Genomic DNA, 25789 nt, shown 5'->3' with positions numbered 1-25789 from the left:
ATAAGATAAAATAGAGAGTGCACCTGTGTTTGTGCACTATAATAAGTATCTCCCACGCAGTTGGCTAATCTCTATGGAGATTGACCGCTGTGGCCAAATTCGGTCAGGACTCAGGAGGACATCATCATTTCAATCAGCTTATTAAAATATAGATAGGTACAGTCAAAACTGTTTAAAACGACAATTTTTATTGTGACATTTTGCTTAATCACCAAACTATAAATCTTAATATTCTCAAACTATAAATCTTAATATCTTAATATTTGTACTTAGTGTAAAGACATTGGCACTGGTTATTACAACTAGCGGCTTTTGCGATCTAATCGTGGTCCCATAACAGATTTTGACTGTACACCGGGTTAGCGCGGGGGCTGTGCGGGTGTGCGGGTGTGCGGGACGTTCCCTCCCCGATTACCATTTCAACCTGTCGCGTACTGTACTTAGTAATTATCTACCTACCTATAATTTTACTGTATGACAGTCATTGTAATAAACTTGAGCTTGAAATAAACTTTTTAGGTATTTAACATTTAGGTATGTGTTTGTTTGTAGCTGATGCCCCCACGTCTTCACAAAATATCATCCTGATGCTTCACGAAGTAATAATATATTAGGTAGGTGTGTACCTAAGTACTCACTTACATATTTCTTTTTGTGTCTTTTTATTTTTATTTCTTGGTGTACAATAAAGAATATTAAATTATTTGATTGTCCCTGAACCAGTATCCGCTGATAGACAGTTGCTTAATAAAAATGTTTCTTCACCGCCTAAACTATACTAGCATCCAATAATATAAAACAGACAAACAAGTGTTCAGAGGTCAGTTACAACCGGACTTCCGATACAGACCGCCGCCGAACATGAGAGGGTTTATATTGATAGGAGTGCTGTGCGCGGTGGCGCTCAGCGGCAGCGGGGCGGAGGAGGCCGGCGCCGACGACCAGGCCGTCGCGGCCAGCCACCACCACGAGCACGGCGGCGGACACCACCACCACGGGCACCACCACCACGACCACGGCGACCACGACCACAAGGGCCACAAGGGGCACCACCACCACCACAAGGGCCACGAGGGCCACCACGGCAAGCACCACCACGGCGAGCACCACCACGAGCACCACGGCGACCACAAGAAGCACTGGGACGAGCACGACGACCACGGCGACCACCACGAGCACGGCCACCACCACAAAGGCGAGAAGCACGGCCACCACGAGCATCACGACAAGGGCGAGCACATCGACGGCTACCACAAGAAGCACCACAAGGACCACTTCCACAAGGACCACCACTTCCACGACGGCCACCACCACGAGGGCAAGCACCACAAGCACGGACACCACCACGGTCACCATCACGATGACGAGGGACACCACAAGAAGGGCCACCACGGCCACCACGGCCACCACGAGGGCCACCACGGCCACCACGGGCACCACGACAAGCACCACCACGACGAAGGTCACCACGACCATCATGGCCACCACGGACACGAAGATCACGATCACCATCATCACGACCACGGCAAGAAGGGCCATCACGACGACCACAAACACTGGGGTCACCACCACAAACATTAATTTGATCGACTTTAGTTGTTACGATAATTGTTTATCATTATCAATTATGAAGTTTGTTATTGTTATTTTTTGTACTTTTTTACCGTTACTACCTAATATAAAACTCAAAACTTATTGGGTAATTAAAGTTTAAACCCTAAAGGGGTAACTATATAAACCATTTTTACCTACCTAATACCTATACTCTGTCTTTCCTCAACACCATTAAGTTATTATATTTATTACCTAGGAGTTTCTGTAAGATTCTATATAAACTTTTAAGATAGTAAGTATCTTTAGCTAAAGGTCGTTTTATAAAGATAATTTGTTCAAGAACAACAAAATAAAAACCGGCCAAGTGCGAGTCAGACTCGTGCACCGAGGGTTCCGTACTACCGTTACCGTACTCCGTTTTCGACATTTTGCACGAAAACTATTATGCATAAAAATAAATAAAAATCTGTTTTAGAATGTACATGTGATATGACAACATTTCCATATGATACCACACTTGGTATATTAATCTTACTTTGAAAGTAGAAAATACCTACTATTATTTTATTTGTTCATGATCACATTTAAATTTTTTTTTGTGTGATGCAACCACAAACTCACGGTTTTCGGATTTTTCCCCTCACGTGTGCTATGCCTATAGCACTCGGTGGCCTATAAGAACTACCTTCCTGCCAATTTTCATGATTCTAGGTCAACGGGAAGTACCCTATAGGTTTCTTGACAGACACGACAGACAGACAGACATACAGACAGACAACGAAATGATCCCATAAGGGTTCCTTTTTCCTTTTGAGGTACGGAACCCTACAAAGAAAAAATTACTTCGTGGCGTTTTCGTCAGATGGACAATCCAAGTTGCGACAGCAGCTTCTTATTGAAGCCAGCAAACGTTAAGAAACTTTGTTTGGTAAGTTAGGAATTGCGATTAAATACTGTACACTTTTCTAAAATTTTCATTAACGACGTGAAGGACAACGGACATTAATTTGATATAACTAACTAGATATTTTCGAAATTGACATAATCATCATCATCAACAGCCAATAGACATCCACTGCCAGACATAGGTCTCTTGTAGAGAATTCAACACGCCACGGTTTTGCGTCGCCTGAATCCAGCGGCTCCCTGGGACTCGCTTGATGTCCTCCGTCCACCTAGTGGGTGGTCTTCCAACGATGCGCTTTCCGGTGCGTGGTCGCCATTGAATTGTTTTTTGAACTATGTGCCCTGCCCATTGCCATTTCAGCTTCGCCACCCGCTGAATTAAGTTGGTCACTCTATGTTGGTTTCTCCTACGCCCTATGGCCCTCCTCCAACAGAGCTATTCTTCAAAAAGATTCAATTTCCTGAAACTTATTGTAGGTGCTAGACCCAGGAGGTGAAACTGTACGTTGACATTACAGTTATGTACGCATTCACTTGTATGTCCTACATATTATTATGTTATACCTATATGTAGTCCGAAGCTTTTCTGCACGGCACATCATGAATCCCAGGAATACCCAGAGAGCGTCCAAAGCAAAAATGATGAATAATGAGTTTCAGGTAAATACTGGATACTGGATGAGCACGCGTGGAATTCTTTCTTTGCTTTTCGATATTTGTTCTGTAAAATTATTGAAAGCTAGCTTCGTTCGTGCTTATACTTATTTTTAACCGACTTCGAAAAAGGAGGTTATATGCACCTATTCGATCCGTATAACGCGTAAAATTTAACTCCTCACGCGCCATTTTAAGTGTTTGTGTCAAATTTCATGTCAAAAGTACGATTTTAGTCCTTATTTATAAAGGAAAGGAGAACCGTTCTTTTGACATGAAAGTTGACTCATAGAATAAAAATGGCGCGTGAAGAGTCATTTTGTACGGACTATATGTATGTATGACGTACGGCTATAGATATAGATACATGGGCGTACACAGGTTCTGGGCCAGGGAGGGGCAAATCAGATTTTTTTTATAAGCACCTAGTCAAACAAATGATCATATATTAAAATAGGTATTTTTTCATATAAATTCTTTAATTACACAATAGCTATTTTAAAAGTAACTTTCAAGGATCTTCAGCAAAACGGTTTATGACGTCTACCGTGAAAGAATCGCCCATAGCGATAACAAAATTTTTATATACTTACACTGAGCAAACCAAGCCCTTATTATTTTTATATCTATCTTCAATTATAGCCGATCTTAGCCACGTTTTTACGTGTCTGAGTGTGCTGAATGGCCTTTACGCCATGCCTTATTCCACTGCTACAAAGCAATGGAATAAGGCATGGCCAAAGCCAGGAATTGATTTTGGGGGGAGGGGGTTTATCAAGGCTTCAACTTGATGGGGTAAGTACCTGTTTAAGGGAATTTTACCTTTAAATTTGACAGTAAGACAGAATACAAAAATCGCGCATTGAAATGCGAGCGCAGCGAGCGAATTTTTTTTTGTTGTTATATAGAAAAAATTATAATTTTTAAATAATATATAGCGATAGGAAAATGAGCTCAGCCATAACAAAATTTTATGTTTTAAAGAATTTAAAATGTGTGAGTGACATAAAATCCCTAACCATACTGATATCATAAATACGAAAGTTGTCTATCTGTCTATCTATCTATAGGTACTGTTTCATAGCCCATCTTCTTAGCCAAAATTCCGGAAACGGACATAGGCTTTGCATTCCGGAAAATAAGAGTTCTCACGGGATTTTTAAAAACCTAAATCTATATGGGCATCATCGAATCATCAAGTGGATGTTTGGATGTTTCTTATTCAATTACGCAAAAACGGCTGAACGGATTTTGATGTAATTTGGGACCGAGATAGATTATACCCTGGATTAACACATAGGCTACTTTTTATCCCGGAAAATCAAAGAGAGCCCACGGGATTTTTAAAAACCTAATTCCACGCGGACGAAGTCTGGGGCATCAGTTAGTAAAAAATAAAAGCGCGAGTGAAGCGAGCGTGAAATTTTTTGATATAATATTTAGTACAAAATAATCTAGGTACGTATGTTATTCTTTAATATTATACATGCGACTGTGTATTTGTCTATCTATTGGTTACCTTTTTACAGCCCATCTTGGTACTATGCAGAAATATGCATCACGGAAGATTTTCTATGAGATTTTTAAAAACCTAAACTCACGAAGTTGAGGTCAACAAGGAACACAAAACACAAGCGCGAGCGAAGCGAGCGCGAAATTTTTGATATATTTATAAACAAAATTGGTTTTGCAAATGACTAAAAGATATTTTTCTTAACTTTTATCGACAAAAGTAGATAGCTAGTAGTAAACAAAATCCCCCCCCCCCCCCCCCCCCCTATCGCCCATGTATAGATATGTACCTATGTAACTAGTATATTAACAGCCTATTCGCAGTATAGTTTAGGAGACAAAGATTTCTCGTAAGTTAATTTTATGTAGGTATCCCCACCTAAAATTAACACTTTAATTTACATAAACAACAATAAACAATTACATAAAATTAACTTACGAGAAACCGCCAAAAACTGGTAACGCCACAATGCAAGTAAGTAGGTATTGTCTACGTAAGGCCAGTACTAATATTATATATTCTGTGGTAAAGCGCAGAAATTCTTGGTGGGTCTGAGTATTTGCTTCTATCTTAATATGATCCCAAAAGAATTTTTAGATTTGCCATTTTGCACAAAACACAAACATTGTGCAAAAACACACTTATTGAGTCCTCACAAAGTTGCGTGGAAGCAACCGGCTGAGCTGTCAGTTGCCCACAAGATGTTGTTGTTTATACCTATAGTGGTTTAGTTACATATTAACTTTTTACGATTTGTAACTCAGTGGAATTTTCATTCCGAACGGGCGGTAGTCACAGACGTAGTATGATACACTAGCTGTTGTCCTGCCAACTTCGTTCGTATTACAGCGTAACAAAGAAGTAGGTATTGCTCTTGAGACTTATATCCTCAACGGTAGATATAGTACGCGACAGGTCGAGATGGCAATCGGGGTATGAGGCTGGGGGACGCCCCGCACACCCGCACGTTACCCGCTCTATTCTGCACTGGGTTAGCGCGGGGGATGTGCGGGTGTGCGGGGCGTCCCCACCTCGATTGCCATCTCAACCTATCGCGCACTATACCTGTCTACCTACCTACATTTTTATTTACTTGATGCAATCAAGCCTGTTACACTTAGTTACGAGCCTTCAGTCTTCAAAATATATTAGTGAAGATGTCGATTTAACTGTTTATCTATTGAAATAAATGTTTTTCAATAACTACCTATCACCAAGACTTAAAATCGAGACTTAAGACAAGTTAACCTTTAGATAAAAACCTGTGTAAAATTTATTGTATTGTAGGTCCCTACCTCGATTACGACCGTTACTTTTAAAACAAAAAACCTTTTGTGCTCTTACTTGCTGGGTTAAATTATTGACCCAACTTATACAGTAAAGTTAACTGGTCATAGAAACCGTTTTAAGATCAACTTGGAAGATTTTTAAAATAATGAAAATAATTTTTCAACTACTTATATTAAAAGTGCGTTACATTACTTCGCAACTAATTGTTTAGGCGTAACGGTCGCAGCAGCGGCGTCCTTGCCCGGTAATTTCACCAGCTGCAATCAGCTACTTTAATGATTGATATAAATGCCCTCTCGTTCTGTTGTAAAGCCAGTTCAGTCATAGTGTTAAAACCTTAAACGTAGATAGCAAAAACGCGGCCAAAATGAGGACGCTGGTCGCCCTTATCTTGTTGGGATGTATTTTAGTCGCTTGTTCTGGTCGAGAAATCGGCCAGCAAGGGTCTGACTCGGTAGCTGCTGCCAGCCACCACAAGGGACATCACCACGAGGAGGGCGGCGGCAAGGAGCATCACCATCACCACCACCACGAGCACGGGGAGAAGGGACACAAGGGGCACAAAGGGCACCACCACCACCACAAGGGCGATCACGGCGACCATCACAAGCACCACCACAAGGGCCACCACCACGAACACGGCGGCGGACATAAGAAGCACTGGGACGAGCACGATCACCACGGCCATCACCACGAGCACGGCCACCACCACAAGGGGGGTAAACACCACCACAAGAAACACCACGACAAGGGGGAAGAGACAGAAGGTTATCACAAGAAATACCACAAAGACGAATATCACAAGGACCATCACTTCTACGACGAACACCACAAGGATGGCAAACATCACAAGCACGGCCACCACCACGGTCATCACGAAGATCACGGTGGTCATCACAAGAAGGGAGGCCACCATCATTCTGGCCACCATGAACACCATCACGGCAAGAAAGGACATCACGACAAACATCACTACGACGAGGACCACAAAGGACACAAAGGCCATCACGGACACGAGGAGCATCACCATCATCACCATGACCACGGCAAAAAGGGCGGCCACGAAGACCACAAGCACTGGGGATTCCACCACGGAAAGCACTGAACTTAATTTAAGGATAGCTATTACTAATTGTTGTTCTTGTACATCTATACTGTAACCGTCGATATTAAAATATTATTATTATCATGTAAATAAATAAAATAATAATAAATAATTAACGCCATAATTTTATTAATTATAATGAAAATATAATAAGTACCCATATGTGTGAAGGTACACTGAATGTTTAACATTGAAAATTACAAATTTTAAACATTTAAAAGTACCTGGCATTTAAGTTTAAGAAAAAGCAATTTTCCTATAAAACCTAACAAAATCGCTTTGCGGCCACAAGGTTTTACGGAACTAATTTATTTACAGTGAATTACGGGTGTCGTCACCATAACCGACGGAATCACTCGTCCAGAAATGAGTAGCAATGTGATTGCCAAAGATCTCTGTAATCGACAACCGATGAAAGCGGCATTATCTATAAATGCAATCTGTAGAAACGATCATAACACAACACGCCTGGCTCTCCTTACCGCCATACCTTCTAGTAAGACGAATTATTTAAATTCAAGTATTTTAAAGTAACGATAGAATCAATGTAGTGATTTGTTTATAATATTTACTTGCAGGCAATATGAAGGAATCATTATTTATTGTGCTGTTAGCATGGGGTCTCATAGCGGTGGTAGCTCGTCATGTTGAAAGTGAACCAAAGAAAGTAGAAGACGTAGCCCTAGCCGCGAATAATGCAAAAGTAGAAGATGTAGCCGTAGCAGCCACTAACGCGAACGTAGAAGATGTAGCCGCGGCTGCGTCCGACGCGAAAGTAGAAACAGGAAAATCCGTAGACCAAGCCTCCTCGGGAACCGAAAAAAAAGCAGCATCAAGTAGTCACAAAGAAGAAGGTGGCGGTCACGAACATCACGCAGATCATCACAAGGAAGAGGGTGAAAAGGGCGACAAAGGATACAAATCGCATCATCACCACGATAAAGGGGAAGAAGGCCACCACCAAAAGCACCACCACGAAGGACATCACGACGAGCACGGTGGACACAAGAAGAAACATCACGACGAACACGACCACCACGGGGAGCATCACGAAGCAGCACACGGACACAAGGGCGGCAAGTTTGGACACAAAAAAGGCCACAAGAAAGGCTCGAAGACAACTGGCTACCACCACAAGTCTCACAAAGATGAGTACCATAAAGAACATAAATTCTATGACGACTTCCACAAGGGCGGTCATCATCACAAGCATGGCGATTTCCATGGCCATCATGATAATAAGGAAGGCCATCACAAAAAGGGCGGTCATCATGAAAAGGGACATCACGAAAAACATCACGGCAAGAAAGGGAAACACGACAAAGGACATTACGACGAAGACCACAAAGGACACAAAGGCCACCACGGACACGAAGAGCACCACGCTCACCACCACGACCATGGCAAAAAGGCAGGACACACTGGAGGCAAAGAGTTCGGTTACAGCCATGGAAAGAAAGCGTAAGGAACACGAGTTCCCACTAGTGAATACTGTGGTTTATATTTTTATATACTTATCAGTAATATTGAGCCATGTTGATTATTTTTAAATAAAAGTTAATTTAAACAAAATCTAAGTATCATACTATATTATTATTTGCAAGCGATTTTATTCCTTGTCAAGTTAGCCCTTGACGACTATCTCACCTGGTAGTAAGTGACGATACAGACGATGGAAGTAGGTTAACCTAGCAGTATGGCAGTACAGCATCGTACTGGAATGCCAATCTCTTGAGACTTGGCTACATTGGCACACACACGCAGGCACACTTATTGGCTTGGCTTTGAAATAATAAGTAGTACCTAAGCCCCGTAACAGTAGTCTAATCATAGACGTAAAATCCGTCTTGCTGAAGATGTACTTACTGTGTCGAACAGAGTCACTTTTCAGATTTTCATTATTGTTCATTTCAGAGACAATAAAGATTCGTTGATTCGCTGATCCATTTAGATGCAGCCAGTAGGTATATCTACCTATACAATTTGTTTGTTGAAATCAAATAGATAAGTAAGTATATTCAAATTATGTTACAATTCTTGTTCCAATTTAATAAAATGATCCTTTTTATTAGTTTCGTTTTCAGCTCTTTTGTTATTGAAGTAATTGATATTGCAACAGTTATTGCAGTCTGACCCACTTTAATGAATTTTATAATACCAATGTAACAGTTTTTTTGGCAATCACATAATTTTGTTTTAAGTTGCTTCAGCAATGTTGTCATGAGTTGTGACAGTAATTATGATGAAGGGAAATGAACTGCAGCACAATTAGTCAAGCACTCCAGCCATGATTGCTAGACAAATACAGATACCATTGAGCCAAATATTAATCTAATAATATACCTCATACTTACTTCGGCAGAGAGGAGCGATGCACGCACAACAGACTGAAACGTTTAAGTGCGGAAACCAGCCCAGAGTGAAGAATACCTCATACCTGTGTTCCCGCCAAGGGCGGATCCAGGGGGGGGGGGGGGGGGTCATGGGGGTCATGACCCCCCCTGGGCTGCGTCCAGGACCTAGGTGGACCACTAATTAAAATTGTTAAACAATGTTTTTTATATTTTTATATACCTAGATTTTATGTAAGTTCCTTCAATACTTAATCAATTTAATATAATATTTTGTATGATGGCAAAAACATTATGTTCTTGCGAACAAACGCATCCAAAATTTGAATTTTACCGCGCCACCGCTACCTTTCATCGAGATGTCACATTTCGTGTGACGTTCTTCAATGATTGAAGAACATCACACGGCACTTGCCCAGGGCCCACGATCGATTGGGGCCCAGTAGTCCCTGCCAGATTACCAAACTATAACAGACCAACCGATATTTTAATACCCAAAAACATATTTATTTCGATAAAATCAACGGTCAAAAAGCCACCTCAAACCCGTAACAAAGGACCGTAGAGATTGTTAAATAGTCTTATATCCGATCTTTCTCATTATTTTTCACACTTTTTAAAAAATTCCCGACAGTAAAAACCTCTAAAAGTAAAAAATAATATGTATTATATACCTATAATGTATTGGTCGGATTGGTCCTTTACGTTTATTATTTATAGTAAAGTTTTTATTATCCAAGCGCTCGTTGCATCTGGGGACCCCTAAAGATAATAGAACTATTCTTTATACAACAGATGACTTTATAGTTTTTAGTACAAAATTTCTGGCATTTAACTATATCGTAATACAATATTTCTGACATTTATCTTTTCTTTTTTTGTAAATAATGTCATAAACTTTGCGCTCGCTTCGCTCGCACGTTCTGTTCACTGCGATTAAAAATCCCTTCCGAGATGCAAGCTATCACTGAGTAGTACCTACCTACCTACATTTGGCCGTGAAAAAGTGCCTAACAAGATAATAGACAGACAGAAAATTTCGCGCTCGCTCCGCTCGCGCTTTTGCTCTGTATTAGTTGTTGCCCGCCCGCAACCTTGTCCGCATTGATTTAGGTTTTCAAAAAACCGTAGGAACTCTTTGATTTTCCGCATAAAAAGTGTATGCAGGTTTCCGGGATGAAAGCTTTCTCTGTGTAGTACTTGGTCAAAAAGATAGACCGTCAAATGGTAACAGATAAGGAGATAGACACGCTTTCGCATTTATAATATTAGTAGCTACCTTATGATTTTTCGTAAATATATGAAAAATTTTGCGCTCGCTTCGCTCGCGCTTTTACTTTATATTGATTGATGCGCGCAACTTCGTCCACATAGATTTAGTTTTTTAAAATTTCCGTGAGAACCCTTTAATTTTCCGGGATAAAAAGCCGTTTCCGAGCGTAAACTATCTCTGAATAGTACCAAATTTTGATTTAGAATATGGACTTTGAAAAGATAACAGATAGATAGAAACATTCGCATTTATAATACGTCTAGAACGTGACTTATCTGCTTTCTTTGCCTATTCCAAGAAAATAGTACCTACTCTGTCAAGATCATAGGGGCCCCGATATTCTAATGTGCCCAGGGCCTCCAATAGGTTAAAGACGGCCCTGCATGCGGGTGTGCGGGGCGTCCCCCCCCAACCCCCGGTCGTCATACCCCGATTACCAACTCGACCTGTCGCAAGAGGTCGAGATGTTGTGACTTGACCACGACTATGTGACCCCCCCCTGGCACTAAAGCTGGATCCGCCCTTGGTTCCCGCACCATACCCACCCATTGCACTATTATCGTACCTATTCCTAGCACAAGCTTTACGCTTGGTTGGAGAGGAAGAGGAATATTAGTCATGATAAGCATAGCTTATATTCCTTAAAAAAATACATCTAAAAGAATCGAAACATTGTAGTTGTTGGTGGCACTTCGGTGAGGGTTTCTGACGTAGTACCATCATCGCACATAGCGTGGCGCGCTCCTTTGCTAGTTGTAACTACTAGTAGTAGTAGAGTAGCTAATACTTTCTAAAAGGTCATTTTGTTCAGATTTTATTTTCTCTAAAATAAATGGCATACTTGCTTGGATCAATTATCTCCAAAGATATGCATTTAAACCTCCCAAAATAAAGCGTAGTATCAACTATTATAATTGTAAAGATAAAGGTGATATTGTAAAGAAAAGGGACCCATTATTTACTTTCCTTTTATTTTCCTTTATCTTTTACATCACTGTAAAAATAGTTTAAAAAATACTTTACAAAATCGCCATTAGAGGTGCTAAATGTTCAAACTCAATCTTCTCTGTGATGTTTTTAGTCTTGATGTTTTCGTCCTGTGAGGCAATAAAGATAAGGGTTCCTTCATCCTTCCATCCATACTTTTTTACCCAGTGTTTTAAAGTTACATCTGAAATTAAATATTATAAAATATATTACACATCCAATAAATACACCTGTTTTAATTATTGACAAAAGCCATGAATTATCAAGGGAGTTAACTAATTCAGTTCTATTCAGCAAAGAGTTAAAATCGACATTGTGGCAAATTTTTTTTCAAACAACATCACATCAAATTACACAAATCTTTAAACAAAACTAAATTGATTATCTAAATCTAGTGCCATCCTTTTCCACAGGGAGCATTATGAAAGGGATAACAATATTATTTAGACCTGTCATATTAGTTTAATTATAATTAGGCTCAGTGTGGCTAATTCCGTTGTACAAAATCTCTACACTAAACTAAATTGACACGTCTAAATCTATTGCTATCCCTTTTATAATGTTGCTTGCAGAAAAGGATAACACTAGATTTAGACCTGCTAATTTAGTTTAGCTTAGAGACTGTGTACAAGAGAATCAGCCCCATTGGTGAATTTGACTTATGGTGAAGTATAACAAAACATCAAAATATGTAGTACTTATTATTACCATCGATTCCTCCCAAAAGATTAGCCAGATTATTTTTTTCAATAGTCTGGAAGGTGATGCCCACAACGTGGCATACAAACTTGCGAATGGAGTCATGGAAATTGTTGATACGATTGCATAGCTCTGGCATTTGGTGTACTCTGTTCCAGAATTGAGCAAAATCACATTGCTCTAGTATATCAGCCAAATATTTGATTTGTGAAATGGTCTCATTTTCCACCTATTATTATTTAAGAAAAATTATTTGATTACAACATAGTATATTGTATATTTAAAGACAGTCTAAAAGTTATATAACTAGTGATGCCCACAATTTGATATCCATCTATATAAATCCCATAGGAACTTTTTGATTTTCCGGGTTGAAAAGTAGCATATATTATGTTAATTCAGGGTTATAAGCTATCTCCATTCCAAATTTCAGCCCAATTGAGTATCATTGTGGCGTTAAGGAACAAACATCTAAACTTTCGTCTTTATATTAGTGTGACTAGCAGATGCCCACGACTTCGTCCGCGTGGATGTAGCCTATGTGTTAATCCAGGACATAATCTATCTCCAGTCCTTTCAGCCAAATCCATCCAGTTTTTGCGTGAAAGAGTAACAAACGTACACACACAAAAACTTTTGCCTTTATAATATAGCGTGATTAGGATGGTAAGAAAATAAATATAATATAAGTACTTACTACAGACTCGAGGAGTAAACACTTGCACAATGTAAAGTCGGTATGTGGAAAATTTGTAAGTGCCTTCAATAGTATTTGACACGTAATATCAGCGTTAAACTTCTCAGGATTAAATTGATAAAGCTTTAAGACAGCCAAATTTGCTTCCAAATCATAGGTGTTCTCCCTCGATTGCATTTCCACGTACCGCTCTAGGGTTTGAAGATTAGCAGGGTTGTATCTCTCAATGCTTTTTAATATGCTTGCTACAGTTTGTCTCATTGTTTCCGCCATATTGAATGGTCAAATCGCTAAAATAATTGTTAATTATCTATTTTGAAAAACCTCCTCTTGTGCTTTTTTCTTAACTTTTTACGATAAACGCGTGGTTTGGTTTTATTTTCGTGACACTGACATCCATGTGTAAAAAGTACTCTGTGACTGACATTCACCTGACATTATCATGAATCATGATGACATTTCGTAACAGTGACGTTTTTTAAAACTGTTTTTACGGCTCTGGATTCTAGCCTTTTTGAGCCTGTGACGTTCAGGTAAGTTAGCCCACTGCAATCTCAAAGTGGTAAGACGTGATGATGGAGTCAAATGGAAGCGGGCTAACCTGGTATGTAGTTTTTAGGGTTCTGGACGTCAAAAGGATAAAAAGGAACCCTTAAACTTTCATCGCTGTTTGTCAAGAAACTGACAGGGTAGGTACTTCCCCAATTTCTACACGGGATCGTACCAGAACGCTAAATCGCTTGGTGGCACGGCGGTACCTAGTTACGTGGCTAGCCACGACCGAAGCCTCCCACTAGAGGAAGTTATTTTCTGGTTGGAGCCTTAAGCTCTAGGTTCTTGTTTTAAATAGCAATAAAGAGAAAAAAAAGTTTGTTTTGAAAGTTGTGCCACATATTACCAGCCTACAGCTAATCTAGCTCTTCCTTCGATTTTGGCCAAGACTTTTGAGTTACTTGCCTGTTTGAACCACCGCCGCTTGGCCCTTGTAAAGTATGGCGCCATTAAACGCTATTCATCAAAAATGATAAAATACACAAATAAATAGTTTAGATCCAGTATTTATTAACAAGAACATTCATACTATAATAGTAACTTAAAATAAAAGAGGTACAACTAATCACTCAGCAGTCTATTGTTTCTTAAAACTTTTTAATATTGGATAAATATTATCAAATGCTTCATATATTTCTTGACGCACTTTGGCACCAGTTAACACTACTTTTCCAGAAACAAAAATTAATAATACTATTCTAGGTTTCACCATTCTATAAATGAGGCCAGGAAAAAGCTCTGGTTCATATGAACTGAATTGTCCATGTGTAAGCACTAGGCCTTCAAGACGGATGGGAAATTTGACATCACAACTGCCAACCATGTTCTGTATTTTGAAGTCTAAAAATTTTGCCTGTAACAAATAAATATTTTTAAAAGGCAGGTTTTTTTCGGGTGTACTTCCGAAAAGCGCATACCGCCGATGAATCTGAAATTTGGTGTTAATATTTTGACCTAATCACAGTTATCATAATATGAATTGGCGAAAAAAAAAGTTCTTAAAATGTGGGAGTGACGGCCCACAGTTCCTAATCTCCGCTGTACACACACCCCTAAAATAGTCTAAATCGGTAAGAAATGCGCGATTATGCACACCAAACAAAAAGAGGTTTTCCTTCGTTTTTCAAAATGGCGTTTGCGCCAATTTTCGTTATGATATTCGTGATTAGGCAGTCAAAATGCGTATGCGCTTTTCGGAAGTTTATCCGTTCTTTCTTAACGTTTGAGTTCTGTTTCTTCTAATGACCCTATAATCATAAAATTAGAGTATAAAACTGAATGATAACTGAAAAAACTGCTAGAAAATAGCAGTTTTAGAAATAAACTAGAATCAGTGATAGTCTAGCGGCTACTTGACGTCGTCGGCCGTCTAGTGGGAGTGCCCAGGGTTTTATCCTGGCACAAACCCGTAAATTTTCAGATATGTGCATTTTAAGCAATTAAATATCACTTGCTTTAATGGTGAAGAAGACATCATGAGGAAACTTGCATGCCTGAGAATTCTACATAATGTTCTCAAAGGTGTGTAAAGTCCAAAGTGCCAAAAGTTGAATAAACTTTTAAAAAACCCTTCTCATACTGTGACCTGTTCTCAGTAGTGAGTTGGTGATAGATTTAGATGATCTCTTGTGCATGAGTGATTCTAATTTCATTTTACTCAAGCTGTTCATAAATTAAAAGCTTATATTTTAAAATTTCTTTAAAGCAAAATATTTGATGGTTTAGTTATACTAACAGTAAACCCAAGTTTTTGAATAATTCTGGCATATTTTCTGGCAGCTAATCGGGAATCCTCTTCACTTTTAGCTCCAGTGCAAACCATTTTGCCAGATGAAAATATCAAAGCAGTAGTTCGTGGCTCTCTTATTCTCATAATAACAGCAGCAAATCTTTTTGGATTGTATTCTGCATTCCGGGCATGTAAAGCAATTTTTTTCAAATCCAGTTTACAGTTCAGATTCACTGTAGACACTATGTTTCTGAAATTATAACAATTCAGATTAATTCATAATAGTGAAATTAAATCCAAACCCTCATCAATATTTTGAGTAATCCATACTGATATAATTATAAATGTGAAAGTGTGTCTGTCTGTCAGCTAGCTTTTCACTGCCCATCTATTTAACCAATTTTAATGAAACTTGATTTTGGATAGCTTATTTTGCTGAGAAAGGACATAAGCTACTTTTTGCTCTGTAAATACCAAAGAGTTCCCAATGGATTCTTAAAACCCTAAATACATGTGGAAGTCGTGGCCATCATCTATTTGCTATGTATAATGTACAGAAATAGCTCGCATTTTGGAGGCAAGCATATGTAGCTTTTTATTGCAGAATATCAAAAGTTCCAACAGGATTAATAAAACTAAATTCACATGGACAAAGTCGCAGGCATCATCTAGTATTAAAAGCAATAGAAACTAGTTTATTTACTGTAATTGAGGTAATATTCCAGGATCAGCTGAATGTGGTGTCATAGGTGTCATGGGTGCAGGACTGGCTTGGCCCAGTATTTGTTGACCAGCTATGGTACTTCCCGTAATCATTGGTGACATTAAGTTTTGCTGTAAAATTAAAGGATGACAACATATCTTATTTTTTTTATTTTTTTTTTAGTTCTTACACCTTTAAACCTGATTTACATTGTGACTTATAAGTTGAAGTTTTAACACAAAACAGTTTGCTAGACTAGGAAGATAGATAAGTGTAGGGCTGGCAAAATTCTTGAATGCTCGCATTAGCATTATCAGCAGGAAGCGAGAGCAGAGCATATATCTGTGGGCACAGCATATTTATTGTGGGGCAAAGTAAAGGATTATTTTTAGCATTTAACAGCTTTTTGGATACAGGACAGAAGTATACTGTTTATCCTCATTATATACGAGAAAGGTGTATACCGGAGTTTGTGGCTGCATCATCTGCTGAGGAGTTGCATAGCTGGCGGTTGGAGCATAGGTGTGGATGGTTCGTTGCGGGGTGCCCATAAGTTGCGCGCCAAATCCTGCAAGCGGCGACGAGCTCAAGGAAACCAAGGAATGTTGTTGCTGTTGCTGGCCCTGCTGTTGTTGCAAAGCATTGGGCAGAATTTGTTGGTCCTCTTCAGGCTGATGCAGTGGGGTACCTATTCCCGGTATGTTGTAAGGACTCGGCAGCATTTGATCCATATTTGTAAACGGTTTTGGCACTTGGTTTATGTGAAGATATTAATGTATATTGTGAATAATTTAATAATGTAATGTAAATCTTCAAACTTTATAACTATAGTATTTATTTTACACTATTTATTTATAGATATTTGTAAATTTTTATACTATTTTTATCTGAGATTTTCATTCTTGCTCCACATAAAAGGCTCCACAGACCAAAAACTCCTGCCTCGCTCAATCTTGCTTGACACTTGCTTGTTTTTTAACTGTCTTTACGGCTCTGGGTTCTAGTCGTTTTGACCTGACGATTTTTGTTACAGTTCTAGAAGAAGAGTTGCCTTATTAGAAAATAGTAGGTACATCGAAAACGAGCTTGAGCTCGGCTCGCTACAACTGTTACAGCCGATCACACAGCAATGCACCATAAATGGCTTCTACACACCTTCAAACTATTGAAGCCATTATAAAATTTAGTAAAATTAAAACAGAAAACTAAATAAAAACTCGTAATATTCGCAATAAATTACTATCACAGAAGTTTTTTGGGCACAGATGACAACTGTGCCCCACAAAAAAAATCTAAACTATAACAAACCATGTTTTTGTCTTTAGCACTCTTCAGAGTTTTTCTACATGTTTTCCACACTTGCTCTAGTCTCCTTGATTCTTAGTCTGAGACAAAGAGTATACTACGAAGTAGTAGGTACTTAGAAATTCTTTGGAGTATATATAGGTAATCACTACGTTTTTTGTCTGAGCCCTGAGGTGGCAAATGACTCTGAGGCGTAGATAGAGTAATAAAGGTAGATACAGGAACGTTTGCTTTCTCATTCACACTAAAAAGAGAGCACAGATAAAGTTACTAATGTGATAAACAGAGACGCAGCTAACCTATTTTTTGTCCCTTGTCGTGTAACTGGTTTTTTTCAAGAATACATACAACTTACATACAATGAGGCATGCAAGTTTAGTTGCGAAACAAACTTTGAGAATTTGTGGCGTAATTGTATTTCGCATGAGTTATTTACTTGTTTTCACATAAAAATCGTTTAATACAAATATTATTGATCGGTTAACACAAATATGGTCTATTGGCTACAATATACCTGTCAGTGATAACCGACCGATCCCAGTAGAGCCAGGGCACTGCTATTTTCAAGAACTGACATTGGGTCATACCTATAGTACGGCACCTCAGTATCTACAAGGCCATACTGAAGAGCAAGTTGTTGATGGATTATCCTGACTACTTGATTATGCCTGTGCAAGTATTCGCCGTTAGCAAGATAAGAACAACCGGATATAATATGTCTGAGGGATTCCCCAGGAAGATGGCACGCTCGACAAATGTCAACAGTACCATCTTTCATTATATGTTTCCGGTAGTTATTAGTCTTGATAACTTCGTCCATAATTGCACAGATAAAACCTTCGGTTTCCCCAAATAGGTCACCGAACTGCAACCAGGATACTGAGGCTGTGGAATCTACATCCGGTCTAGTTAAGGCCTTGTAGAATCTTCCATGCAACTCCTTACTCCCCCATACCGCCATGCGATCCGAAGTACTAAGTACTACGGGCTTACGCCAGTTATTTTTGCCTAAGGAAAGCGGAGTAAGACCCTTATCAACTGCGACTACATCCCTATGTATTCCCACATTTACTTTGAGAAAATAATCTCTGAGGTTGCATATTTCACGATTATGAAGGTTCTTGGCATTTAAAAAACCACGTCCTCCACACTTGCGTGGGATATACAATCTCATAATAGATGAACGTGGATGATGCATACGATATGTAGTCAGCAATATTCGAATCTTTCGATCCAAGGCATCCAGTTCAGTTTGAGTCCATTTTAGAATGCCAAAGGTGTATATGAGCAAAGGCATGACCCAACCATTAAAGGCACGCACCTTGTTGCCACCAGATAAAAGACTATTAAGAACTTTTTTAAGGCGACCAAAGAAACGTACCTCCACTGCCTGTTTCATTGTCTTTACCTCAATACCAAGCGCCTCTGACATTCCAAGATATTTGTATGTTTCACCTTCACAGAGAGATCGGAGAATCAAAGTCTCTGAAAGAACTAGATTCTCAGAGTTCACAACCCTACCTCGCTCTATATTGACAACCGCACACTTGTCAACACCAAACTCCATCCCTATGTTATTGCTAAAGTTCTGAGTAATCTTTAGAAATCTCATAAGGTCTGTTATAATTATTATTATTATTATTATTAATAAATTCTAGTAAAAAGTGGTTGTTTATGTTGTGTTTAACTCTGTGTTTAAACTTTAACTCTTTGGCAGTACCAGGGTCTTAACAGATAGAACTAATGTTGTTTAGTATAAAAAATCTCCATTATTTTAGTTTGTGCAATTAGAACTAGATGGCGTTTTATCAAAAAATAAATTACGGTGCGACAAGGCTATCTTGGCGCGTGGCGAAATCGGAACTAACGGTGCCGTCAAGTGTCCCCTTTGTTCTTGTTTGAATATTCTAAGCCTTTGTTCTCCAATAGCGCCCCCCTGTCAATGTCAATCAAGTGGCAAGAGAGCCTTGTCGCACTGTAATCTGGTATCTCTACGACTTCCTATAAAGCAAATTAAGAAGAAGAAGAAGATCTCTACGACTCAAAAAGTTTTATTTACTACTAGGTGCTACTAGCCACAGGACACTATTACTCCTATGCTACTAGCTGAAGCCCGCGACTTCATCAGCGTGGAATTAGGTTTTTAAAAACACTGAGGGAATTCTTTGATTTTCCGGGATAAAAAGTAGCCTATTTCACTCTCTAGGTCTATATCTATACCCATAGACTATATGTATAGTCTATAGTATACCCATGCAAAAAATCACGTCAATCCGTTGCACGTTGCGACTTGATTGGAGGACAAACCAACAAACAAACACTCTTTCGCATTTATAATAAGAGTACTATAGCAACCTTGACATCCATGTTTGTGCCATATTTTTGTTTACGCAGTCTTACTGCATCCGTGATCCATCCATTCAAGTGTACTGCTGGGATATTCACTTTCAAAATCATGCTAAATTCAACATAACCTAATACCTATAGAGAAGCAGTACAAAAATCATGTGTAAAGAAAAAAATAAAATTTAGTTTTAAATAATAAATTACGGGTTTTGTTTTATTACCTCAACTTTTAGTACGGAAAGTAGGTACTTCTTTCAATGTATAAAATAATAAATAATGCGGCTGAACTAAGAATAAGACTGAATTTCTGCCATATTGCGACGTGTACCTAAGCAGGATTATAATTTTTGATTCGTATTTTCTTTGAAGTCACTACCTATAAAAAATAATAATGAATCAAACCTGCACACGTGTTATACCTGTTATACGTATAGCTATATAGTTGACCTTAAAAAACTAGTATCCAAGGCCGGAAAAAATTTAAAATAATTTACATACAATAGTTACTGCAATTAGAAACAGATGGCGCCACTACGAAAGATTAGCTGTCGTCTCTATACCAGTATATATAATGTACTCTGTGGGCAGTACTCTGTGCTCTTTTGTTTAACTAACTTGCTGTCCAAGAACTAGATCAAAAATATAAAACATTTTTAAAACTTAAAATTACATTACGTATATAGTGATTATATTCTCAATCTCTTGTAACATTGTATTCTATATATCTTCAGCTGTTAACTTCTTGTAGCTTATGGTTTGATTAAATATGTATTATTATTATCAACATATTAATGAATAATATAGGTTTATAACATGAGGAGTGATATGGATAAGGAAGCTGGTACATATATTTTGAAGAGTTACGGAGATTTTTTTAAAAAACAATGTCAAGATTACACTGCTTTATTGGAAGATGGAAATAGAGAAAACAAAACTTTTAAGCCAGTACAAGTAGTCTTGGAGTCAAGTGAAGTTACGCCAGTGACAGATTTAGTTGCATCTGATAATGCAGTGATAACTAAAGTCTTAAGTGTGCTAACATCTTTGTGTGTAGAGGTTAATGCATTAAAAAAAGAAGCCTTTGAAAGGTGTGCTTAAATGATTATATTAAACCTATGCATAATAATGAACAAATTTGCATCGTAAAATTGAACAAGAAGTCTACAATCTAATATGCTTTTGTTCTTGTGTTTACAGTCATTTCCAGTTTCTGTCAGTTTACGATGAGTATACTAGAAGTGATATACCTGCTCAAATAGAATCAATATGTTTATTAAACACATTTTTAAGTCGCTGCAATGACACACTACATAATTTGTGTAGTCAAATTTTTGCCATTTTCAATGGAGAAATTATAAACTTAAGTAAGTTCATTACATGTGAAGCTTTGTAAGATAATTGGTGGCTTTGACTTCATAGAGCGCTGTCTCATCACTCATACCTATGTGATGCTTTGTTAGTCTTGTACTTGTCAATCTTAATTGAAAGCTAAGCTGAGCTATAGCTATCTTCAGCTGTCAATTATTATCTAAGTGCATAATGGACTATTCACAAAATGTCCTTTCTCATAATTCTCTTTCTAAAGCTCAATACTAAGTACTGCACTATTTTATTATTTGCATCTTGTTTTCCAACTCTCACATCTATGTCAACACTGAGGTAAAACTATAAAAGTTTGCAATATGTAGGAGGTAATCTCCAGAACTATTGGTCCGATTTTAAAATTATTTTCACTGATGATAGATAACTACATTATCCACGAGGGCCACAATTTATATCACGGTCATACCAGCAGACATAAGCTTATTAAAATATTATTAAGATATTTTGTTCATTGTTATTACTATTATTCGTTGGATGCAATTAACTTAATGTATTTTTGTTATTTTTTTCAGATGGTATTCAATGGCACTTTGTAATAAATAAAATTGGTGAAATGTTTACATTGATAGTGATTTTAGAAATGTTAATATCAAGGTGCACTATAACATCAAATTGGAATAATTTTTGTAAGAATCTAAAAGTGTACAACTCCAAACCTGAGGATCTAGATTTAGATGAGGAGAAATTGACAGCTTTATCTGGTGCTGTCAACAACATCACAGTCAAACTAATGAATGATGACATTGTTCTGAGCACTTTACAAAATCTTCTTTTGTTAAGAAAAAAGGTGTTGTCAGTTAAGAACTGTTCAGTTGTATCAGCTGAGATTACCCAATATTTAAAACTTGCTATACTAAATTTGGATAAACTGGCTCAGGATAAACCTAGTGGTGACAATTTGTACAAGTGCATTAAAATCAATGCTCTATTTGTTTTGAACACACATCTTTTTGGAAATAATGATAAAAAAACATTTAAAAGTTTAATGGAATTGAACACAAAGGTGAGAATATTTTGTTATTAAGACAGTTTCTACAATATTTATGTATACTTACTAATGCATTTTTATTCTATTTAGGCTCACAGCATTTTTGTCATCGGGACAGCTATTTGGTTTCCTGAACAATTTCTCCAGAGATTTGTCCCAGCACTTTGTGGCAACTACAGCAAATTATCACAAACTATGCTTAAAGCTAGACAGGCTTATATGAGTTCCAAAAAAATTACTCTAACCAAAGATATCATAAGTCTTCAGTATATATGCTCACATTGGGCATTGACAGTAGAAGAAGTTTTCTCGAGCAAAAATAAGTTGAATGCTGCAGAAATGACTCTTCATGCAAAGACGATTATGGATGGCTTAGATGTGGCTTCGAATATAAATTATTCAGTTTTATCTTTAATCAATTTGCATCTATCTTTAGGAATGCCACTAACAAAACAGATGTTGATGTCGCTGTTTGAAATTATGGATATCCTTAAAAGTTTATGGAATGCAGTCAGTAGGAATTATGATCAGATTATAAATTCCATGAATATGATCATACAACATTTAACATTTCAAGCATTGTCTTCAATACTTGAAATTAAAAAGACATTGATGAGCGATAAGAAGTATGCCAATAAGAGACTGGATGAGCTCACTTGCATTGTAATTGCAGAACAAACCATAAAAGGTGCATCCACCTTGGAACGCAATATAGCCACTAACATTGCCCTCAGTTTTGTGCCTGAAACAACATACATTGAAGATAGCTATGTGAGATTAGGCTTGTTGCTTGAAAAAATACAAATCTTATCTGATTTTCCCGACAACATTAAGAAACACTGTAATTGCTCCTGGCTGCTATGGCATCAAAATATAGTCCCAATATATTATGAACAAAATTTTAGCATTCAATTACATGCAGTAAAGTTGAAGTACTTTCTAATGGCTTTAGATGATTGTGTGATTTTGTTAGAACAGACAGACAAACAGTTTAGCATGAACAGAGCTAATGAGTTTAAAGACAAACTTAAAATCATATTTGATGAACGTGTTCTGAAAAATATCAGTCAGAACATAGAAACTAATCTTCGTCTGCACATCCATTCCCATTTACAATTAGACATTGTGGATCCTTTAAATTATGATATGATCAAAAAACTGTTACTTCTATTAGACAATCTTCGTTTTCACAATGAATACATGTCTGTCAAGCCCTGTGTAGAACATTATCTTTCAAAGACTTATTACAATTTGACCACTGTTGTTTTGTCAGACTGGAAAACATATGGTGAAATGCGCCAAATGGCTAAGCTCAAGTTCAACATTTCAACTATACAGGATAACCTTCCCACACAAACTTTGGAGCAAGGTTTAGATGTGTTAGAAATCATGCGCAATATACACATCTTTGTTTCAAAATATCAATACAACCTCAACAATCAAATCTTTATTGAGAAAGGTAGCAACAATAAACATCTGAATTCAATAAACATTAGGCACATTGCTAATTCAATAAGGACACATGGAACTGGCATTATGAATACTACAGTTAATTTTACTTATCAGTTTTTAAAGAATAAGTTTTTTATTTTCTCCCAGTTTATGTACGATGAACAGATAAAATCGCGCCTCGCTAAAGATCTGAGAAATTTTAAGGAAACTGCAGGTGAACATGGAAATGTTTATTTGTACAAGAATGCAGAAAAATTCAACAAAGGAATCAAAATTCTGGGAGTTGTAGAGGATGGACAAAGTTATTTGGATCTATTTAGAGATCTTATTAGCCAAATAGGCAACGCGATGGGATACGTGCGCATGATTCGATCTGGCGGCAGGCATTGTTGTTGTGATGCAACGGCGTTTCTTCCCAACCTCGACATAAAAGATGTTAAGGGACTCTGTGAAAAAAGTGGTCTGAACGAAAAAACAATACAAACAGCTGACAATTTAGATGACAACATTAATGGCCTCATAACAAATTTCATTCAAGGAACAGAGTATTTCAAATTACTCGTAGAAGTTTTTGCTCCTGTATTCAGGAATCCTAAAAATGTGCATTTGAAGAATTTTTTCATCATTGTACCGCCACTCACGCTGAATTTTGTTGAACACATGATATTGTCAAAAGATAAAATGTCAAAGAAAAATAAAGCTGGAGCAGCTTTTACAGATGACGGCTTTGCAATGGGCATTGCTTATATTCTCAAGTTGTTGGACCAGGTACTTACATTATTTATTTCAATTTAAAAAAGAAAATGAAATATCGATCAGTTTCTCAGTTTTAAACTTCCAACTGCTGAGTGCTGAGAGTGGCCTGTGGCAATTAAATAAGTACCTATAGTACACGACAGGTTGAGAGGTCAATTGCGGAGGAATCCTCTTTATATTATAGCATTGATAAATAACTAACTGATGCCCACGATTCCGTCCGCGTAGATTTAGGTTTTTAAAATCCTGTGGGATTTGAGATCTCTAATTTTCTGGGACAAAAGTAGCACATATCACTCTCCAGGTCTTAACTACTGATACCCAGTGGCCTGCAGGTCATAGAGGCATAAATGCACTGCTTACCCCAGTTGTAATAGCTCAATGCATTTTTTTCATAATGACCTGCATGTAAACAGGTTACTACCTAACTAATGCCTACCCTGGCTTCGAACACTGTGCACGCCACTGCTGATACCCATGCAAAAAATCCCGTCGATCCGTTGCGACGTGATTGAAGGACAAACACACTCACATTATAATATAGGTAGTGATTTCATTCATATCCTTTCATTGCTTAATTTTTTCCAACAGGATTCCAGTTTTGAGACGCTTCACTGGTTTGATACAGTATGGTCCCATATAAAAAAGGAGAGGGAAAATATAAATGAACAGAAAAGTAAAGGTTCTGTACAGTTACAGCAAGCACTAGCTCTCACGGAAAAGAAGATTAAAACCCTAGAAGAGGAGTTCAAATTGCTATACTACAGTTTAACAAGTGCCAGAATTTTCTTTAGATAAGTAAAGCTTTTTTTTCATTAAAGTAAAATTCAAAAATGACTGTTTAAGGATAACCCTTCGAGTATTTTTAGAATTAATTTTGAACAGAACAGTTTAAAAAAAAAAAAGAATATTAGCCAAGTTAATTGCTGTATAATATTCCCCTTACCCCTCCAATTAAGCGTAAAGCTTGTGCTAGGAGTAGGTACGACAATTAGTGCAACGGGTGGGATTTGAACCGGCGACCTTTCAGTTTTAATGGACTTAAAACCGAAAGGTCGCCGTCGCTCCTTTATCCGCTGAGCAATCGAGGCTCTTATACTATAATAAATGATGGTAAAATATAAAAGTTAATTAAGTTTGTTTGTTCGTCACCTATGCATTGGCGCACCGTTCATCAGATTGAGTTGAAACTGTACTTGCGCATTTGCATGACCGTACGCGTGGATTTATCCGTACCCAAACGGTTCAAAAGGGACCCTATTACTAAGCCTTCGCTGTTCATTCGTCTGTCAGCGGGCTGGATCTCGTGAACCATAATAGGTAGTGTTGAAATTTTCACAGAATATCTGTAATTTATTATATAACAACAAACAATAAATGGCCGCCATGACAATTAAAGGGCCAATTTTATTCCGTGGGAATCCTTTAGATTTTCCACGATAAAAAATACCTAGCCTGTCACTCGGCTGTCGGCACTCCCCAGATCAACTGTACCCATACAAAAATCATCGTATATTATCTAGGTGGCGCGCAAATGGTTAGAACA

The 25789-nt window shown here is 37.8% G+C and overlaps 5 protein-coding genes across 5 annotated transcripts; 3 read left to right on the top strand and 2 right to left on the bottom strand.

Moving 5' to 3' along the window:
• Window positions 1–861: 861 nt before the first annotated feature.
• Window positions 862–1581, top strand: LOC117984525 (small histidine-alanine-rich protein-like). Its single transcript, XM_069500467.1, has 2 exons — window positions 862–897; window positions 946–1581. Exons 1-2 carry the CDS (start codon window positions 862–864, stop codon window positions 1579–1581), a joined length of 672 nt encoding a protein of 223 aa, XP_069356568.1.
• Window positions 1582–6259: 4678 nt separating this feature from the next.
• On the top strand, window positions 6260–8618 carry LOC117984356 (sarcoplasmic reticulum histidine-rich calcium-binding protein-like). Its single transcript, XM_034970980.2, has 3 exons — window positions 6260–7020; window positions 7345–7518; window positions 7601–8618. The coding sequence occupies exons 1-3, from the start codon at window positions 6285–6287 to the stop codon at window positions 8485–8487; spliced, it is 1797 nt and encodes a 598-aa protein (XP_034826871.2). The 5' UTR covers window positions 6260–6284; the 3' UTR covers window positions 8488–8618.
• Window positions 8619–11600: 2982 nt separating this feature from the next.
• Window positions 11601–13445, bottom strand: eIF3k (eukaryotic translation initiation factor 3 subunit k). Its single transcript, XM_034971366.2, has 3 exons — window positions 13030–13445; window positions 12342–12561; window positions 11601–11817 (listed from the first exon to the last, which is right to left on the bottom strand). Exons 1-3 carry the CDS (start codon window positions 13300–13302, stop codon window positions 11666–11668), a joined length of 645 nt encoding a protein of 214 aa, XP_034827257.1. The 5' UTR covers window positions 13303–13445; the 3' UTR covers window positions 11601–11665.
• Window positions 13446–14069: 624 nt separating this feature from the next.
• On the bottom strand, window positions 14070–16983 carry Tbp (TATA binding protein). The gene is made up of 4 exons (XM_034971365.2): window positions 16478–16983; window positions 16014–16144; window positions 15317–15560; window positions 14070–14434 (listed from the first exon to the last, which is right to left on the bottom strand). Exons 1-4 carry the CDS (start codon window positions 16742–16744, stop codon window positions 14159–14161), a joined length of 918 nt encoding a protein of 305 aa, XP_034827256.1. The 5' UTR covers window positions 16745–16983; the 3' UTR covers window positions 14070–14158.
• A 3274-nt stretch (window positions 16984–20257) lies between these two features.
• SWIP (strumpellin and WASH-interacting protein) lies at window positions 20258–25779 on the top strand. Its single transcript, XM_034971363.2, has 5 exons — window positions 20258–20752; window positions 20862–21028; window positions 21560–22050; window positions 22126–24255; window positions 24835–25779. Exons 1-5 carry the CDS (start codon window positions 20478–20480, stop codon window positions 25039–25041), a joined length of 3270 nt encoding a protein of 1089 aa, XP_034827254.1. The 5' UTR covers window positions 20258–20477; the 3' UTR covers window positions 25042–25779.
• Window positions 25780–25789: the final 10 nt, after the last annotated feature.

The sequence above is a fragment of the Maniola hyperantus genome, chromosome 8 (assembly GCF_902806685.2).
Source record: "Maniola hyperantus chromosome 8, iAphHyp1.2, whole genome shotgun sequence".
Lineage (NCBI taxonomy): Eukaryota > Metazoa > Arthropoda > Insecta > Lepidoptera > Nymphalidae > Maniola > Maniola hyperantus.
This window is presented reverse-complemented; position numbering and strand designations above follow the sequence as displayed.

What these genes read in the sequence shown, in the direction of transcription:
- LOC117984525 (XM_069500467.1), top strand. Translation starts at nt 862, where the DNA reads ATGAGAGGGTTTATATTGATAGGAGTGCTGTGCGCG. An exon ending in TGATAGGAGTGCTGTGCGCG is followed by an intron (nt 898 to 945) that starts GTGGCGCTCAGC and finishes GCCGACGACCAG; the next exon opens with GCCGTCGCGGCCAGCCACCA.
- LOC117984356 (XM_034970980.2), top strand. Translation starts at nt 6,285, where the DNA reads ATGAGGACGCTGGTCGCCCTTATCTTGTTGGGATGTATTTTAGTCGCT. An exon ending in ATTCCACCACGGAAAGCACT is followed by an intron (nt 7,021 to 7,344) that starts GAACTTAATTTA and finishes ATTTACAGTGAA; the next exon opens with TTACGGGTGTCGTCACCATA. An exon ending in CCTTACCGCCATACCTTCTA is followed by an intron (nt 7,519 to 7,600) that starts GTAAGACGAATT and finishes ATTTACTTGCAG; the next exon opens with GCAATATGAAGGAATCATTA.
- eIF3k (XM_034971366.2), bottom strand. Translation starts at nt 13,302, where the DNA reads ATGGCGGAAACAATGAGACAAACTGTAGCAAGCATATTAAAAAGCATT. An exon ending in GTTTACTCCTCGAGTCTGTA is followed by an intron (nt 12,562 to 13,029) that starts GTAAGTACTTAT and finishes AAATAATAATAG; the next exon opens with GTGGAAAATGAGACCATTTC. An exon ending in TCTTTTGGGAGGAATCGATG is followed by an intron (nt 11,818 to 12,341) that starts GTAATAATAAGT and finishes ATTTAATTTCAG; the next exon opens with ATGTAACTTTAAAACACTGG.
- Tbp (XM_034971365.2), bottom strand. Translation starts at nt 16,744, where the DNA reads ATGGATCAAATGCTGCCGAGTCCTTACAACATACCGGGAATAGGTACC. An exon ending in GGAATATTACCTCAATTACA is followed by an intron (nt 15,561 to 16,013) that starts GTAAATAAACTA and finishes TTATAATTTCAG; the next exon opens with AAACATAGTGTCTACAGTGA. An exon ending in TTCAAAAACTTGGGTTTACT is followed by an intron (nt 14,435 to 15,316) that starts GTTAGTATAACT and finishes TATTTGTTACAG; the next exon opens with GCAAAATTTTTAGACTTCAA.
- SWIP (XM_034971363.2), top strand. Translation starts at nt 20,478, where the DNA reads ATGAGGAGTGATATGGATAAGGAAGCTGGTACATATATTTTGAAGAGT. An exon ending in TAATGGAATTGAACACAAAG is followed by an intron (nt 22,051 to 22,125) that starts GTGAGAATATTT and finishes TATTCTATTTAG; the next exon opens with GCTCACAGCATTTTTGTCAT. An exon ending in TTCTCAAGTTGTTGGACCAG is followed by an intron (nt 24,256 to 24,834) that starts GTACTTACATTA and finishes TTTTTCCAACAG; the next exon opens with GATTCCAGTTTTGAGACGCT.